The sequence below is a fragment of the Mus pahari genome, chromosome 6 (assembly GCF_900095145.1).
Source record: "Mus pahari chromosome 6, PAHARI_EIJ_v1.1, whole genome shotgun sequence".
NCBI classification, from domain to species: domain Eukaryota; kingdom Metazoa; phylum Chordata; class Mammalia; order Rodentia; family Muridae; genus Mus; species Mus pahari.
The window spans coordinates 53,663,956-53,683,823 of NC_034595.1; the positions used below are offsets into that span (position 1 = coordinate 53,663,956).

The following is a 19,868-nucleotide window of genomic DNA, read 5'->3' on the forward strand; positions in this document are numbered from 1 at the left end:
CAAATCCCAACACAAATGTTTATGTTTTCTGATGGTCTTCCGTAACCACTGCCATCTGACCTCCTACAAAAGGGTCACGGCCCACAGGCTGAGAACCTGGTTTATAGGCTTGTGGACTTGGTATTATTCTAACTTCCATTTTATAGGTAAGAAACCAAAGTCCAGAGTTGTATGACTGGCCTCTGTTCTCAGACCTCAGTGAAGAAGAGACAGAATTCCATTTTATTGTTTGACACCAGTCTCTATCCATGTTGTTAATCTTCATTAAAATAATTTGCTAATCACACACATACATACATCCTTTATGCAATAACCCACTACAGTTTTTAGAGCAGATCAACTTGCCCTTAAGACAAGTGTTACTTTGTAATCTCTTCCTTTTAAAACTCTACTGCCTCATAGGCATAGCAGGAAAGCCACAAGCATGTTTATCTCTCAGGAGACTTTAATACTTAACTGCAGAAGCTACAGAAAGATGGATCCTTGAGGGAAAACAATGAGGCTTTAAAAAATTATTATTATATTATTATTAATAATTATTATTATAAAACTCTTGTAAGTTGCTAAGAAACTGAGTTGTTTTTTGATTTTGACTAATTCATCTCTTTGCTTGGCCTCTTTATTATTTCACAGCCATCAATATCTCATATTCCCTCTGCAGGAAAGAGCCAGACTATGTTGAGATCTGGGTAATACTAAGTGAGGGTGTTATAAATGATCAGCACTATTGTTAGATTCTGACCTGATCTTCAATAAAGGGATTTTCATAGCCCTGGCATTGCTACTCTTCCTTAGTTTAAAGACCTTTCTCTAGCCTCCGGTCTTCATCATCTGCTCCCTACAGTGATAGGCCTTCCTTACTCGTTTCAATTTATTTCTTTTTGCTTTATTGTTTTAGCCTGGTTAAACCCGGGATCGCAGGACACCAGGCCTGGGAGTCCCTCCCTTTGAAGGACTCCTAGGACTTTTGAGAGCACTCAGGTGACAGACCCTCAGCTCCACCAGACCTTGTGCCTGAGCCTGTCCCCATCCTAGCAAGTTTCCAAGCCCCAGGCTCCGCCCATTCCTCCAACGCAACCTGGACCGATTGCCTTCCTCTCTGGATTTCCCTTGGGCTGAACGACTGGGCTCCTAGGTGACTGAAGATCGCGGGAGGAGCATCTTGCAAAACCTGCCATGTAGCAGGGGCTTCAGGTGGAAGCTGTAGCAGAGGCTGCAAGCGAGGCTCCCCACCTGGGGTAGGCGTTGGCCCAGATCGGCCTGAGGACGCGGTGACAGAGGGCCCCCGCAACCCCGGGGTCGCGGCTGCGGAGCGGAGTGCGTGGGAGGAGGCGACGCGCGCACGCCTGAGGCGGCCAACGCTTAGATTCCTGCCTTCAGTCCCCCTCTCCCGCCTCTCGCCCCAGAAATGAGCTGGAGCATCGCCTGTTTGATTCCAGAGCCCGAATCGGGTGGGTTCTTTTGTTTCTTTGTTTTAATGACAGTTGCCAGCCCTTGGGCATGTCATGCGCAATTAATTTCCTGCTTCCTTTCAAGGCAGCTGGGGTGAATTTTTTTTTCCTACATCATCCTTTGGGGGATGGTTGTTTATGATGTGACGTCAGCGAATTGATTTTTCTCTCGTGAATGAGAGGAAGAGACACACAAGGAGAGACAGAGAGACCTAGACAGAGAGACAGGGCGCGGAGGGTGTGGGGGTCAGAGAGACGGAAAGAGAGCGCGAGCCAGCCAGATGACAGATGTGCGCAAAGGCCGGGCGCTGACATTTGAAATTCCTTCAGGTCAAAATGAGGTTGGAATGGGAGTGTAAAAGTGTGTTGCCAAGATCTGGAATTCCTAAGAAGTGTTTTCTTTAAAAAAAAAAAAATAAGTAAAAGAGAGAAAAACGAAAAAAAAAAATTCCCTGGGCTCAGCTTCCTGGGCTTCTTTCTTGCTGGCATCCCCTGTCAGGGTGGCAGTTCAGATCATCTGGCGCCCCGGAGCCGTAATAGGCTTGCAAGGACCACGAGGAGGGGCGGGGGAAGTGCGTCACCAGGTGGGGAAGGGGCTGTGTGTTTGGAGAGAAGCGGGAGGCAGTGGGGGTAGCGAGCAATGGGGACGGGAAATGGGTTCCGTGCGCTCTCCGGGGGTATTGTGTCAGGAGATGCAGGCTGGCTACCATGTGACGCGGTCCAGAGCTGAAGGGATTGGCCGAGGCAGCGCAGGCGGTGCAGCTCGCCGGCTTGCTGTTCCTCTGCCTTTCTCTCTCAGCATCTTCCTGGGAGACTGTAGGTGAAGCAGCACTAGCTGCATCCATGGCCGGTTAACACTTGTCTCCTTTGGCTTGGCAGCAAGCAGAGCAGACCTCAGCAGCAGCTTTGTGAGGACTTAGCTCGGACCTGGAAGCGTATCCTCCTGTGTTTTTTCTGACTTCTTGGAAATTAAGGAATGCAATTCTGCCACCATGATGGAAGGTAGGATTCCCTCTGCTGTGGTTGGCTGGCTCCAGGCAAGATTTGGGTAGACCAGTATGGAAGAATGCATGCAGCCCGTGGTGTCTGTGTCTAGAACCTGGCTGCCAGGATTTTTGCAAGCAGATACTGCAGCTTGCTTGCAACCGGGCCCGGGCTTAGACTAATGGAAGCAAACCACAGGGTTTCTGTCTAGCTCAGAATCTCCACAGCTCCCAGCCCTTGAAAAGAGAAAAGCCTAAGTGTTTGCAGGAAGCTGAGGAAGGCAAGAAGGTCTCAGACCAAACAAGTTGGGGAAGAAGATAAGGGTTTTTTTGTGGAAGGTTAAGCACGCTGGTTAAATCTTTGCAATGGAAAGTAATTTTCCGAAATTGATATTAGACAGAAGAGGTCATCGACAGAGTTATCCATGCTGGCGTTTTCAGTGAACTGCTTACATATCTTACAAGATATTCTGATCTTTGGGGTTTGCATTATAATATTGGAGTGAGGGGTGCAACAAATTTGGTTCATAAACTGGAGTTTTATGGGGGCAGTCATTGCAGCAGAATGAACGATCTAAGAAAAAGACCTGGGCCTCTTTGCTCCTTCATCAGGATCAGACCAGATCAGAGAGGAAATGGCTCTTAGTTTAGCATCAAGTGATTAGTTGCTGATTATCTTACTGCATTTAATACTAAGTGTGAGGCGGTCCTTCCCCTGGGAGATGCTATTTAAACTACATTTTATTCTACCAGGTTGCCCTTTCCAGCCTAAGATAGTGACAGCCAACATCGCCTCAGAAAAAGCAACAAATTGGTCAGAGAAGAAGCAGGCTTTGATTTTCTGTTTTCACATTACAGGATGGTGTAAAACTCCTGGCCTTTCCTAAGATGACAGGCAGAAATTTGGGACCCAGGCTAGATTTTATAATGCAGAACCCAGTACATAATGGATCTCAGATCAGCCACAGAAATGTCAGAGGGGCCACCTAAAGCCAAGGTCTGTCCTACCAGTTGCCAATGGTCAGTGGACCTTAGCAATTTACCAAACTGGAATAAAAGGGAAATGGTTTCAACAAAACAAGTGAAGCCCCCCCTTCTCTCTCCACCACCCTCCCTTCCTCTTTTCCTCCTTCCCTCCCCCCCCCCTTCTCTGTCATCATGTCAAATGTCATTAGTGTGACTCTAGGGAGAGAAGAATTCTGGGGTAGAAGCTCATAGATTCAGGGAAATAGCCTTAAATGGAGGCAGCACATCATTCTGTTTAGAGCCTGGTCTTGTGTTCAGAGAGCTAAGTGAGATTGTTAAGATTCTATGATTAAATCAATTTTAGTTAATTCCAAATGAATGTAATCTTTGACTAGCAAGGCAAGATAAAAAAACAGAAACAAGTATAACTGATATACTTTTCAATTCAAAGCCCACAAGACTTAGCCTCATCAGGAAAAAAAAAAGATAACTTGTCTATAGAAAGGTACTATGTTTATAGCTAAATTTTGCAAAGGATGTGTTGAACTGCATCTGCATACATTCCGATTCAATTCTAATCTTCCATGGGAAATTTGAAGACTGTTCCTTTCACTTCTGGGCTTGAAAGTATCCCATGAGTTCTTTGGAGGTTGGTAGCATTTCCTGATGCTCATTAGTGGTTCTCCTGGTAATCAGGTCTGTTGTGCCATCCGGAACATCAGCTTGAAGCCCTGAGATAAGCTTATCTGAGCTGCAGAAACTGAAACGGGAACTCTAACAAAGACTGGTGTTGAGCTGAAGTAGCACTATGGCTAGCTTGCCCAATTTATCTAATGGAGGATGTTATCTTCTCACTGGTGGGATCAGAGATGACAGGATAGGTTCCGCTGCTTCTAATGAATCTCCACAGGAGAAATTAGACAGGTGTGCCCCTTGCTTTCAAATTCCATGTGAAACGAATAAACATTTTCTATTTGTAGTTCCTATTTAAAAGGTCTCCTATTAATTGTTCAGTGACCTTGGAAAAACAGGTAGGACCCTTAATCAGAAATCTATTTCCCAGTCAGTGGCTGCCCAACTAAATTTCCAGTATTTTTCACAGTGTCTGTGTCTATTTCTAATAGTGCATCCCAGAATTCCTGCTCTAAATTTGTCTTACTCTGAAGATGCAGCAGCTATGTCCACTGAACCACCCCCAGAGAATACCAGGGTATTGCACATGCCACAGTAACCTTGGGAAGATGAGAAGTCACCCAAAGGTGCTAGAAATGCTGTCCTGGCAGCTCTCAGGTGAAATGCCATGTGTGTCCTGTGAGACTGCACCGCCAAGCATCTGCAGAGTTAGTCTGTTCTCAGCCAGAGCCTGTGTGACACATACTCATGGTCACACATGCATGTGCAGTCATGCACATAAACACAGTGCTAGAGAGGCTGTAGTTGATACTTCCGTGTGCGCGTGCGTGCACACTGCTATTTTGCTGCAGTGGTTCTGTCTGCTGCTTGGAGAAAGCCTGGCAGGGCAACTTTTCAGCCCCTCCTCTACTTAGTGGGGAACAAGAATAAATACATATTTAGATGAATGCATTATGGTTCAGATTCACATTTCTGTTTGATTGGAACAGGATGTAGGCTTCGTTCATCCAATATCTTTTGGAAGGCCTGGTCTTAGATGAGGAATGGTGCCACCTCCCTCTTGCTCTCATACTGAGAGCCAACTTTATAACTGCAGGATCCTTCGACAGATCACCACCACTGTGTGGTTCCATGGCTTTATTTCAGTTATCCTCATGAAAGCAGTATCTTTTAAGAGACCTGACTTGTTGCTTCCTGAATTCTTTATATTTTTGACAGTGGTTGGTATTGGGTTGTTTCTTTGCTGAGCAAGACTACGTGATGATGTTTGGATGTAGTACAGGAGTGAAGGTGGTAAGCGAAAGGAACTTTTGCTATGGCTCTGTGCCTTGCCGGTGCTAAGAAGGGGTCAGTGTGGTTAGGGCAGGGAGTCGGGGGCTATTCTTTGATACATTGTTATAAAGAGTCTTAAATGGTATTTCCTAAGATGACCAAAAGGAAGCTAAAGTTTCTTAGTCTTTTCACTTATGAAGCTGGTGGGTATGTTTCAGTAACTGGTGCTCTGTGGTTTTGAATCTCAGCTTTAGGCTCATATGTGCTGTGTTCAAAATGTCAGTTTCCTGGTGTCAATGATGTCATTCTGTAGAACAGTTTTGAAACAGGAAAAAAAGCGCTTTTTAAAGAACTTCATTGCAACCCAAGATAACTAAATACATTTTATTTATTTACTATTCACAGGAATGTCTGTGTAAGTATATTTTGGATATAATATTTTATAATAGTTTTTCCAAATTTAAAAAATTAAAAATAATACATTGTGGCAGGAAAAAAAAAAGGTAGAGTGGAATTTTAATTCAAGTCCTTTTTAACAAAACTCATAATTTTCAGCCTCTAAGAATTCTTTTCTTTTTTACTTTGTATCAGAGCGGGCATGTTAGGCACACCGAAAAACACACATTTGTTTCTCCACTTGTATATTCTATTTCTCTCTACTTAAACTCCAGCTGCGGGCAGGGCCCTGCCTTTCCCCCCTTATTAGTGTTTTCCTATTCTGCAAATGATTACTTAGATGATTTTGTCCAATTTGAGATTAACTGAACATCTGTTGCTGCAGTAAACCTGCAAACTCTAAAAATGGAATTTTCTATTTGGAAAATTCTTTGATGTGATTTTTTTTTTTTTAAAGAGGGAACAAAGCGTTTTGAACAAAAGTGTTCATTTTATAGTTAGCTCTGGAGGCTTTAGAGGTGCTGTAAATGCTACAGGTTCCCTTCCCTTACATGAGGAATTTACTTTAATAAATCTAAGTGTGCATCTGAGATTCTGATATGCGCTCTGTCATTTACATAATTTCTCTCCATCTTCAGGTGTGAATTGGGACGAGACTGTTCAGGTCTCATCCAATTCCAGTGGGCAACTTCAAATCTCTGAAATGAGTGTATAGTCTTATACTAGTCCATCGGGGTGGTTAACCCAGTTTTAGACTGGATACTAAATACTTGCTATGAACAAAACAGCTATCACAGTGCTGCATAACAGAAGAGAATGGTGGCATTTTAATGTGTTTTTAATTTCAAGGATTGCTTTTGGATATTGCTATTAGTCCTCCCACATGGCTTCTCTAAGTCAATTATTAACAAAGAAAACTTAATTAGAAGAAAATGAGAAGCTAGAGACAAAATTTGAAGGCACCTCCAGAAATTATTTTGCATAGAAAGCTTTAGTGACTTGTGATAATACCATATTTTTCAATTCTGCTCAGTTTTACCTTTCCATTCCATTCTTGTGGCCTACCTTTTCTTAATCCCATTTTATCATAGGAAGCATAATCCTGTGAAAAGGTCATTACATAAACTCATAAATGGAATAAAGAATGGGAGAGATTCTACTGAAATGACTAGGAAGGAGTTGAAGGAAGGATTTAATGGGTCGTGGTACATTTCAGCTTGTGTGTCTTAGAAGCTTGAGAAAGAAATTAGCTTTGTGAAGAGGTGGTCATAGATAGAAAGGAAGCACAGTAAGAGCAGGGCCCCCCTGGGAAGAAGGCAGACTTGCACTGGCCATACATATCGCAGTAGGGGTAGCATAGCTTTATCACAGTGGGACAGCTACTGGAGACGTACTGTAGATGTGGGAAGAGTGAAGCTCCAGTCTTGGGATCTGAGTATCAGCTCACTTCTTCTGTAGGATATTAGAGACGAATGGAACATCTGTATTTAAATATCTTACACTGTGCTACTTCCTTGTTTGAAATGCCCATTCCTCCAATTTCCATCTCTTTTTAAATCCACAGTTGACATGAGCCTGTATGTTCTGGCCTACTCTTCTTCAAGTTCATCTGACTCTTTAGTAACATAGAGAATCATACTGCATGCCTTCTGGTATTTAGAATAGTCCTTTCCCTCCAGCCAAACTCTTGATTTGCAAAAATTGTTCTTTCAGAGCTTACAGACTCACCAGTTCTCTTCTGATTTCTGCAAAACTGCCACTCCCTCAGCAGTACTTCCCTTTTGTTCTTGTTATCCCCACATCCCACGCACACACCTTGGGCCACTGCATCCTCAAAGCTGAAGGCTTGGAGGTAGGCTCCATAAAGGTAGACATCTGGTCTACCTTGTTCACCTCTGTAGCTTTTGTACCTTGAGAAGGTCTCATATGTTTACTCATTGAGTAAGTGAACAAAACTAGATATAAATATATATATAGCTCTGATAACTACACCCTATACATGGTACATGTCAAAAATAAATGTTCACATTTATGTACTCCCTAGCGACACAAAACTTATAAACATGACAGAATTGGAAAATAAGACAATGTGTTATGAAGTGTTAAAAAAAAAAATTGTTCATCTGAGAATATGCACTTGAGCTTGAATTATCTTGGTGATTCTTCCCAAGGAAAAGAATTCATATTGAGAAGAGACATGCTGTGCAACACCTATGCAAAGAATTTTTTATTAGATGCTTTCTTTATTTACATTTCAAATGTTATTCCCTTTCCTGGTTTCCCCTCCAAAAACACCCTATCCCCTACCCGCTACCCCTGCCCACCAACCCACCCACTCCCACTTCCTGGTTCTGGCATTTCCCTACAGTGTATTATCAAGCCTTCACATGACCAAAGACCTCTCCTCCCATTGATGACCGACAAGGCCATCCCCTGCTGCATATGCGGCTGGAGCCTTGAGTCCCTCCATGTGTACTCTTTGATTGAGACCCTGGGAACTCTGGGGGTACTGGTTGGTTGATCTTGTTGTTCCTCCTATGGGGCTGCAAACCCTTTCAGCTCCTTGGGTACTTTCTCTAGCTTCACCATTGTGGATCTTGTGCTCAGTCCAATGGTTGGCTGAGAGCATCCACCTCTGTATTTGTCAGGCACTGACAGAGTCTCTCAGGAGACAACTATATCAGGCTCCTGTCAGCAAGCACTTGTTGGCATCCACAATAGTGTCTGGGTTTGGTGACTGTATATGAGATGGATCCCCAGGTGGGGCAGTCTCTAGATGGTCTCTCCTTCAGTCGCTGTTCCACACTTTGTATCTCTTCCCATGGGCATGTTGTTCCCCCTTCTAAGAAGGACCGAAGTGTCCACACTTTGGTCTTCCTTCTTGAGCTTCATGTGGTCTGTGACTTGTATCTTGGGTATTCCAAGTTTCTGAGCTAATACCCACTTATCAGTGAGTGCATGCCATGTGTGTTCTTTTGTGATTGGGTTACCTCACTCGGGGTGATATTTTCTAGTTCTATCCATTTGCCTAAGAATTTAATAAATTCATTGTTTTTAATAGATGAGTANTACTCCACTGTGTAAATGTACCACATTTTCTATATCTATTCCTCTGTTGAGGGATATGTGGCTTCTTTCCAGCTTCTGGCTATTATAAATAAGGCTTATGCAAAGAAATCTGAGTCAATACAATGCATGTCTCCTTGATATTTTGCCTTCTCTTGTCCATCTCTCCTGTTTTTCCACTCCACCTTTTTCATCCTGTACTCTTTTTCCTTTTCTCTGCTTCAAGGCAAAGCCTGAATATGATGGATTCTAAAGCTAGAGAGTTTGAAGTAGAAAATAATTTAAAATAAATTGAGGAATATCATGAGTATCTAGTTGAGTGATGTTCATCATAGAATGTGAAGTTTTTCAGATGATGAATAATTTCTGAGTAGAGAATTCATCTATCATATTGACCTCCTACAGCATGGGCTTTTGTATATAAAAAGTATGGATTAAGAAGTGAGACTTAAGTGTAAGCCTAAATGTTGGGACTGCTTGGCTGGATGCCTTGAGGAAGTTACTTGACATTCCAGGCTGTGTTTCCTCAGGACAGCATGAGATGATTGATCTGTCCTATCTCTTGAATGCCCAGCTCTGAGAAACCGTGGCCTCTGCTGAATGATTGCATTCTCCCACATTTTCTCTCTCTAAGGCTGAATTTTGAGACTAGGCTCCTTTCCTCAACCCCAAAAACATATTGCTGGCATACAATTAACTCAAATAGATTACTAGTCTCCTTTGTTGTTTAATGATCTTCTGTTACGTTTGCATCCCACAGCTTTGTTTTGCATCTTTGCTATACTAGAAATCAAGCAACTATGTACCTGCTACCTATAGAACCTAGTCTAGAACTATTTATTTATCCATTTACATATGTATTGAACTATTAAGTGTCTAGCACATAAAGTCATAAATGAGATATCTTTATTTACATTTCAAATGTTATTCCCTTTCCTGGTTTCCCCTCCCAAAACCCCCTATCTCCTATCCCCTACCCCCTACCCCTGCCCACCAACCCACCCACTCCCACTTCCTGGTCCTGGCATTCCCCTACAGTGTGATTGATATCAAGCCTTCACAGGACCCTTTGCCTCAAGGATCAAGGAACATCACAGAAGAGCAAGCACAAAAATTATCAGAGCCAGAGGTTAGGGATTGTCAGAGCAAAACTGTGACTTCTAGCCATGACAAGGCTAATACATTGATGGACTCACAACAGCTCTGGTTGCCTGTTGTGATGGTTTGAATAAGAAAGATCCCTATAGGCTCATATATTTGAATGCTTAGTTGCAGGGAGTGGAACTGTTTGAAAGGAACAGAAGGACTGGGTGGTGTGTCCTTGTTTGAGGGGTTGAATCATTGGGATATGAGATTTAAGGTTTCTAAAGCCCATACAAGGCCCAGTCTTTCTCTCCCTGTGGATCCGGATTTAGCTCTCCGCTACTGGTCTAGCTCCATGCATACTACATTGTCTCCTGCAATTATAATGATGGACTGACCCTCTGAAACTGCAAGCAAGCCCCCAGTGAAATGTTTTCTTTCATAAGAATTGCAGTGGTCATAGTGTCTCTTAACAGCAAAAGAACACTGACTGAGAAACCTGTATAAGACCTGAACAAGATCAAGCCAGTCAGCGTTACATATTTATAACAGTTGGATCCTTAGAAGGCTGGGATTATCAGGCCGACACAATGAATGTCTAATGTCGGTGCCTCTTGGACTTACTCTCCTCACTCTTTTAAGTAAATGGAGATGTGCCATGTCCTTGTCTCAGTTCATCATTCCAAATACACAGAGCTGAGCATACAGCTTTGAACTTTGAATACATCCAACAGAGAGAAGTTATACCTATGATAAGGCTCATTCAGAACTGGGATAACTTGTCAAGTGGTGAGCTTTCAGCTGGATCTCAAAGGCCTTTACGGAAGAGAGAAGGAACAGAGGAGCCACTATCCCTATCTGAAGAGCTATTGATAGTTGATAACTGCTAGGGTAAGGGGAGTCAGGTTTTTTTTTTTTAGCTAGGTATAGTCCCTGGTAGGTTGAGCATGCTCCAATAGATGCCCCCCCCCCCCAGATTTATGCATATGTGGTCAGCACAGTTTGGAGCCATTGAGTTATAAAAAAAATATTCTTGTTTTTGATGAAGAGGATTGATGTTATAAGGTGGTGGAGGGTTTGGGAATGGATACAAAAGGAGTTAGGGAAGGGGCAAAGAGTAAATATGATTAAAGTATATTGTATGCTTGTATGAAATTCTCAAAGAGTTAATAAAACATATTTTAAAGCAATTAATAAAAATGAGTATGTGGTTAAAAGTTATGTATTGGATCCTAGGCAACTTGTTCAAAATGCTGTGTATCCAATGATAAATGATATAATCTAAACTTCCTCCAGATCTACTTGGAACTTTTTCTTTAGTCTCAGGTACTATAATCATACTAAAAATGACAGGGAAAAGGAGCCAGCTGTAGTCACTGTCTTTAGAAACCTGAGGCTGGCGTGGTGCCTAGTGAGATACTGCCTTCTCACACACTTTGCAATCCCACAGCCTCTCTGTGTGGGAGAAAGAATAAGTGTTAACATCCCGATTTCAAAAAAGAAGAAACTGGGGCTCTGTGAGATGACGTGACTTGATAAGCAAACCAACGAATACCATCAGTATCTATACTCTGACTCCCAGGCAAGAACTCTTCCTGTGTCCAGTGGTATGGCTAGGAAGTGTGGGTCTCCGACATGTAAGCATCAGGCTGTCTAGACTCGGTGTGGTATTTCATCACAACTAGGAAAGTTGGTTTCATCACTCGCTCTAGTCCTTGCAATCAACCATCAGCTTGAAGAAGGACCTTTCAGGAGCACTCATTGTCTTCCCTGGAGTTTATGATGACAAGGATCACACTGTGGTGTCACTCTTCCCAGGGACTCTAAACTTTCACAGCTGACATTCTACAAAACATTTCATAGAAAAACCTGCTTCTCACCATGAACAAAAGCCCCTTTCTCCCTTAGAAGGACAGCTCATTTTCCCCTGGCATCTTGTGAAAGCTTGGGCCATTATCATGAACATACGATAGTGCACTCCATCATTTGAAGGTTAACTAAACTGGTCCAGCCTCATTTTATAGTTGAGGAAACCAACGCCAAAATGCAGCAACTTATCCAAGGGTCTTTATGTCTGGAAGATAAAGGAACATTCACTTTAGTCATGATTCCAAAAATGTGGATAGACAAAGACTGGGAACCCATGGTGTCTTTCACGTTCAAAGGTGCTGAGGGTGGTTGGGTGACTGCCAAAAGACACACAAATGAATGTGTCCCCAGGGTCATCATTCTACTGAGCGCACATACAATGTGACCATTTATAGCACTTTCCTCTGTGAGCTCATGCACCTGCTGTCAGTGAAGAGGACAAGCCTTGAACCCCCCACCAGCTGTGTGACCTTGAGTGAGTGCGGGAACTGCCTGGCCTCAGCTTCCCCATGCTCCATGTAGGGACAGAGCTGGTTTTCACCTCCCAACCCACAGTGGGATAATGAATATGAAAACATCTGAAAGAGCCTGGTGCACATTCGCTATTTTCTCAGGGTTACTCATTCATTTTCAGAGGCTTCACCTTGCTTCTCGACACTGTTCCTATCATAGAGAGGGTTGCTGCACTGTCTCTGCAGACAGGCCTTGCACCCGTCTCTCTTCTGCATACCCACTTTTAATTTATTAGCATCTTCTATCATCTTTTATTCTCCATGTCCACATGATAGGCTGCCCCTTTCTGGACCATGCCCCGCATCGTTAATCAATCCCAGAGGTCTTTCTGTCCCGCTTTAGTAACTATCTTGACATCATACTCTGGGACGCTTGTGTGAATTTGTTGGAGTTGGCACATGGCTTATCACTCTGTGTTTCCTCCCATGGACCCTTTCCCAGAGTCAAAATAGAGTGAATAAAACCAGAATGCGGGTGGTCTAGCTATGCATCCCCACATCACACATGCTTCCTGAGTAGCTGAAACAGATGAAAAATCGCCCGTAGCATTGCACAGCACTAACTATAGCAACAATGACAAGACATAGTCTAATCCTCAGAGCAGGGAAAGTGCTTGCTTTTTGTGCTGGTGACTTTAACCTTCGGGTGTCTCTTAGACTCTCATGACCCTGATGTGGATGATGGAAGTAGAAGGTGACTAAGCTCATGCTAATGTTTGGATTCTTTCCTGATTCCTCACCCCATCCTCTCATTCTCAATGGATTCTCAAGGATGTAGACCACCCTGCCCACCTTCCTGTGTTCCCACTAAGTCACTTCATCAGACTCTGTCACCTCCAGTGTGTCAGGAGCCAGACCCTTCTCCTGTCTGTTATCAGTTTCCTTGCCTATGAAATAAACTGCGCTGTGCAAGGCTGCCCCATGAAGCACTTTTCCTTCTCACTGTGCTGGCTGAGCAACGCAGAACCCTTTCTTACTTCCTTCCCTTACATACACTGTTCTTCCTGTCCCTTTACAGTAACAAGTCCTAGTTGGTGCTGATCATTCAAGGTCACACAAATGCCCTCTTTATGTGCCAGAAGGCCCTTCTCCTTGCTCATGTGGAGTATCCTACATAGCTACATAGGCTGCACAGCATGCTGGGGATGGCTGACTTTGGTCAGACTGACCTCCATTAAACCTCAAGTCTGTGACTTTGGGAAGAGAGTGGATCTGTTTCCTCACTAAGAAAATGAAAGCTGCGGTTGTGGTCATTTAACATGAAAAGTTGTGAGAATTCAACCAAAACTTATACTTAAGAGTAGTCGTTCTTAACCTGCAGGTCTTGACCCCTTGAGGCTGACATATCAGATATCCACATATCAGATATTTACAATTCTTCATAGTAGCAAAATTACAATTATGAAATAGCAGTGAAGATAATTTTATGGTTCAGGGTCATAGGAACTATATTAAAGGGTTACATCATTAGGAAGGTTGAAGACCACTGACTTAGACAATTCCAAAACACTGGAAGGAGGGAGGGAAGTGGGGAGTAAACGAAAAGAGGGTGGGGGATTGGTTTCAGGAATTGGCTCATATGACTTGTGGGGACCAGCATGAGAGTTCTGAGTCAGGCAGGGTTCAGTGCTGCTGCAGCCTACATGCCCAGTGTTGAGATCTCAGCAAGTTTCAGAGGCTGTACTCTGTGAGCACAAGACTTTCTTTTCTATCAGTCCTGTTCATTGTATAAGAGCTAAAGACTCTGCCTTGGCAGAAGCCTACCCTGCTCATTTTAATTAACCCAGTGTGGGGCATATGTCAGCACTCAGATATCATCCAGTGAATGAAGGAGCATGGGGAAGGAATTATGGACCTTAGCAGGGGCAGCACCTAGCACATAGTTATTCTTAGACTCAAAGGTCTTAACTTCTGCAAGGCATTTAGAAGACAACTTGGTCCACAGTAGAAGCTTAGTACGTGTGACTCTGCCTGGCCTACAGGGGCTTCTGTGTGATTTTGAGATGTCAAGCAGTGCCCTGGATTGAGTCCTCTCTGCAGCCCCAGGACACAGTGTGCCAAGGAGGACACATCAAGCTGGTCCTGGCAGGATGAAGGATTGTCCCACCCATGTCTGCCCAATGCTCTCCCCATCCCCTTCGTTGTAATTTAAAAAGTTTCACTGTTTGAATATTGAACAAAGACAACATTGAAATCACCCAAAATGTCACTGTTATGAAATAACCATTGCTACAACTTACTGAGTGTAGGAATACGGTCTCTGAAGATGCACAACCTGAAATTCCTTAACTCTCAATGATAATATTAGCAAGATGGTAAAGTAATGCCTGGTGCATAAAATTGTTAGGAAGATTAAATGAGATGCTGCATAATCTGCACTTGACACAGTACCTGACATACTAAGTACATGCTCAGTAAAGTAATTCTAAATATACATGTATGTATGTACTTGTGCATACATACATATATGTGTGTACATACACATATGACATTTTCTCAATTAATTCGATTATAACCACTATTCTAAGCAGTGTCTACTTTGTTCCAAACCATGAATTCCAAGAGTAACCTCTCAAATTCAAATTCTCTCATCTCCACATTTTGGTGAACTTTTTCAAGTTATTTAACCTCTCTATTTCTTGGTTTCCTCTTCTGCACAAGATAGTCTCTGAAAATGTTATTATAAGGATTTGATTCATTCAATATTCAACATTTACTATTATTATTATTATTATTAATTCTACACATGATCTTGAGGTAGTTTTCAAAAGCATTGTTATTATTGGTTGCTTACTATCCCGTTGATTGATAAGTTATGCCATGAGATGTTTAGATTGTTATCAGGAGCTTAATTTGTGATTGAGCTAAAATTGCTCATGTCAATAACTCATGTATTAAATATGAATTTTGGGGTCTTGCTCAGTGAGTTATTGTGGTGCTTTGCTTCTGGCTTTTCCCAGTGGGTTTAGAAAAGCCATTCATTATGGAAGGAGAAAATAAGCCTATAGACAGAGAACTTTGTTTAACTCAAAAACTACTCTCTCCTAGCACTGCTGTTCATTGGCTGTGACATGAGGCTGAGTCTACTCGATGGTCAGGAAGAGGTTTAACAGTCTCTCTGTTGGTTGTGCATCTTAGGCATTTTGCCACCTCTCTGTGTTTTCTCCTGTATCATGATGAATATTTTTAGCATCCCTAACTTTACCACTTTGTCATAAAGAATAAAGTACAAAATGGAAAGTATTTGGGAACTTATGAAATTTTATAGAGATAAAAATCTAGCCCTGGGGATGTTATTTTCTGTTGTATCTTGGTAGCTTTGTTTTCCATTAAAGGATTAGGTTTGATATAATAAACCTGACCATGTAACTAGTTTTAAGGTCTCTGATGAGCGAGCATTCAACACTGCCGACCTTCCCCCACATCCCCTGCCTCTCAGGTCTACCAACAGGATACCAGGGGTGTGTACCTTTCTGTTGTGTTGAATTATTTATTACATTGAGGGAAACTATATATAACTTTGTTAAGTTGGATAAAAATATTGTTACTAATAATGACTGTTTAGTGAGGCAGTTTCAAATACAGATGAAAGTGTACTCAAATAAAATGAACCTTGGCCTGGTTACAAAGCCATTCATAGTTCTGAGCCCAATGTCAGATTAAAGGTGAGAGAGGATTCAGGTCTAATCTACTCCCTCAAAATGCCAGATCCAATCATTCAAACTGGATTTCTTTTCCTGGCTCTTCTCTTGCCTTCTCCTTCTTCGCAGTACAGCTCAGCTTGGCTCACTGAAGGATGGAGCTCGATGGGGATGGTGGGATTGTTTAGTCAGGAAAGTGCTTGCCACATAGACATGAGGACTAGGGTTCCATCCCTAGGACCCAGGTAAAGGGCTGTGCACCTGTATTCCCAATGCTTCAGAGTTAACATGCGAAGTGCTGGGGCTCTAGGTGAACAGAAGTGCTGAGCACCAGGGCAGGGAGAACACTCATAAAGGAGTGGTATGTGAAGAATTATACCCAAGGTTGACCTCTGGCTTCTACACACATGCACACACCATGCAGCCACATACATGCGCACCTATACACACACGAACTCATGCCTACGTACATGTACAAAATGCATCCTTTCACACTCTTGACCAGCTTTTAGCTTAGGGACATTGGCAGTGTCTTGATGACCATGGAATATTATGCAGTAGCCAGAGGTCTAGATGTGAGGTGACCAGGACACACAGAGGGACACAAAGTTGACAACGGGAGACAGCTTAGCACAGCAAGCAAATACTTAACTTTGGGTGATGCTAAAAATCAATAAAACCCAAGCAGAATCTTGTGCCAGATGGTAGGGTTGGGAAGGACTCCTGAGCAGATGTCCCCAAGCTGAGATGTCTCCATGCCGTGACCCAGGGAGATACAGGAAGAGACTATTAAAGGACTGATTGCAGCAGACAAGAGGGACCTGGGACTTGGGGAAATCAATGAACAGAAAGGAAGCCAGGCAAGACCAGGAGAGACAGGCTGGAAGATTGAGGTCAGGCCAGGCTTGGCGAGCAGTGGGGATGGATCTGGAATTTATTCTGAGGCAGTGGAAAGCCACTGGCAGGGCTTAAGGAGAAGGCTGTGATCTCATCTGCATCTTTAAACAATTAGTTTTGATGTAGGATGGACTTCTGATGGCATCCTGGTGACTCTCTCTGTCTCTCTGTCTCTGTCTTTGTCTCTCTCTGTCTCTCTCTGTCTGTCTCTCTCTCACTGTCTTCTTGCTTGGTGGCATGTCATCAGTTTATGTTTGATAATAGATGCCCTCGTTTTATCTAATTGCACTTTATGCTTATTTGGGGAAAGCTGGTAGAACTCGGAAAGGACCGTGGAATCCCTTCTCCAGCCTCCCATTGGCACCATCAATCGTAAGGTGTGAAGGGGGAAGTAAAGATTTAGCTCAGCCACTGAATAAGCTTGTTTTCTAGCCCAGATGTTTCTGGCATTGGGCATTTTCAGAGTCATGCTGACAGGTGAGAAAGAGATGGAGATAAAACAGACTTAGTATGTCCTATACTTGTTGCCTGTGCTTCTTTTGAAAGGCTTTAATGTACCTCAGTCCCTTGATGGTCATTTTGATGGTGAACCAGTTAGATTATGAGGCCAGCTTTCCTCACGGAGCCTCTGTCTCTGGACCGGATCAGATAGAGAGAATCGCTTAAGATTTCTTACATCAGCAGAGGCTGACCTCCCCACATCCCACTTTCCCCTACAAACGCTTCTATCAAAACCTCCTGTGTCCTCTCTGGATGCCGTTGGCAGAGATCTCTGCTGTGCGCTTAGCTGCACTGTGTGCTGACCCATGCGGACACACACATTTCTATCCCACAGGAAATTGCACCGGACTCCCTGTAGGCGGGAGCTGCTCCTTTCTTGGCCTCCTTTGTGCTAGCTTCTCTAGTTCTCTTCTTTAATTACTTACATGGTATAGCAGCTGAAGGCATAGGCTTGGAAATTAGACAGATCTGGCTATGTGACTAGCCGGATATATCCCTCTAAGCCAGTTGAAACCTGTTCATTCCCACCCTACCCCACCTCCCACCTTCCTCCCACACAAAGCTTCTTAGCTTTTTTACTGTTATTTTAATTCTTTAATGTATTACATCAGTTCCCTCTCCAGTCCCTCCCCCAGTCCCCCCCAACACTTCCCCTCTACCCCAGATCCACTCCTACTCCCTTCAGAAAGCAGCAGGCCTTGAGGGGTCATTAACCAAACACTGCCTAACAAGCTACAATAAGACCCGGCACATTCCTTCACATCAAGGCTGCATGAGGCAACCCAATAAAAGGAACAGGGTCCTACAAGCAGGCAAAAGAGTCAGAGACAGCCCCAGCTCCCACTATAGGAATCCCACACCAAGCTATTCAGCCATAACATATATGCAGAGGAACTTTTACTTAGCTTTTTAAAATCTGGCCCAAATTCACAAGATGTCCAGCAAGTGTCTACTAAGATTCCAAATACAGTTAGGAATGAGATATGTGTGAGGAACAAGCATGGTGAGGCCACACCTCGAGGAGTTTACAATTTCATGATACCGATACTAGATTAGTATGGGTAAGCCAATGACCTCAAGAAAGAACTGGGAAGGAAGTGGGGAATGGGGTTCTCAAAGGGCTTCTGAAATCCAAGACCTACCTGGGATGTTGGAAGTGAGACAAGTTATTAGATGTCATTGCGTGGGTAGAACCAAGCATACCTCCAGTCCTGTTGCCTCCAGTAACTTATAGCCACTCTGATCATACCTTCTGTCACTCTTGTGTCCTCTGTATGGCTCTGTCCCTGCTCTGATTCAGGAAGCTTTTATGGAGCTTGCTACAAGGAGCTGTCAGAACATCTGCGTAGTAAACCCCTCGTTACTATCTTGGCCCCACCTGACTCCTGACTCTGGCCGCCTACTCGGTTTCTGGCGTGGTGTCTGCGCAGGCTCTGGGGTGGGCTCTGCCACACATGCAGAACATTTTAGTCTCCATCCATGCCTTAATTCTCCAATAGAAAGCTCTTGATTTGATCACTTCTTCCTCCAAACATGTCCTCAAAATCTCAACAGGACAACTACCATGGCCCTTTCAAGAAAGTTTCTAGACTAAAGGGGATGTTTGGCCCTCAGTTAAAAGCATTTTGAAGGGATGCTCACAACAGTCATTTGGGACTACAAGTACCTGTTCTGGCTGAGTTGTAGAACTGGGGTATATTTCTTCCCAATGAGAATATTGTTCTTGGTTACCACTGTCCTAGAGCTCTGGGCCATTAACCAGAAGACTTCACAATTCCTCTCAGCTGGTGCCTTCCCCCCTCCCCCCAAAAAAATCTTGCAATGTGTCTTAGTCAGGGTTTCTATTCCTGTACAAACACCATGACCAAGAAGCAAGTTGGGGAGGAAAGGGTTTATTCAGCTTACATTTCCATACTGCTATTGATCACCAAAGGATGCAGGACTGGAACTCAAGCAGGTCAGGGAGCAGGAGCTGATACAGAAGCCATGGAGGGATGTTCTTTACTGGCTTGCTTCCCCTGGTTTGCTCAGCTTGCTCTCTTATAGAACCCAAGACTACCAGCCCAGGGATGGTCCCACCCACAAGGGGACCTCCCACCTTGATCACTAATTGAGAAAATGCCTTACAGCTGGATCTCATGTAGGCATTTCCTCAACTAAAGCTCCTTTCTCTGTGATAACTCCAGCTGTGTCAAGTTGGCACAAAACTAGCCGGTACAATGTGATACCTTAGAGCATTTATGTTGATGACAGCCATGCATGGTAGGCCTTAATTTTCCTGTGGCATTGGTGAGAGCTGTGAGCCCCTCCTACCAGGGTCGCTCTTAACCACTGTGGTTCTTTCTCCTCCGTTTCTGTACATTTTTCTCATTAGATCTTATTAAAAGACAGCTGCCCTCACACATAACAAAAGCTGCCTGTGCTCAAACAATACAAGCTGTCTGAGGGTCATGGTGGGCTAGGGAAGACTAAGAATGACATTATTAAAGTGTTCTATCAGTTCTCTTGTATAAGTAACTATAGTCCCTCCCCAAGTACCATCTCTCCCCAAGAAGGGGGACTCTTTAGATTTTTTTTAATGTAAAAATAATTAGTACG

The 19,868-nt window shown here is 43.4% G+C and overlaps 1 protein-coding gene across 14 annotated transcripts in view; it reads left to right on the top strand.

Moving 5' to 3' along the window:
* The first annotated feature begins 1,109 nt into the window (after positions 1 to 1,109).
* Positions 1,110 to 19,868, top strand: part of Sgip1 (SH3 domain GRB2 like endophilin interacting protein 1) — a 213,435-nt gene continuing 194,676 nt past the window's right edge. For 10 of the 14 annotated variants that reach the window (XM_029540377.1, XM_029540376.1, XM_029540380.1 and 7 more), the window contains exon 1: positions 2,105 to 2,453. In XM_029540377.1, the coding sequence (XP_029396237.1) occupies positions 2,444 to 2,453 (10 nt within the window). In that variant the 5' untranslated portion in view covers positions 2,105 to 2,443. Of the gene's footprint in view, positions 1,452 to 2,033; positions 2,454 to 19,868 lie in introns of those variants that run through there. The other 4 variants (XM_021199558.2, XM_021199559.2, XM_021199561.2 and 1 more) reach the window with 2 other exon arrangements.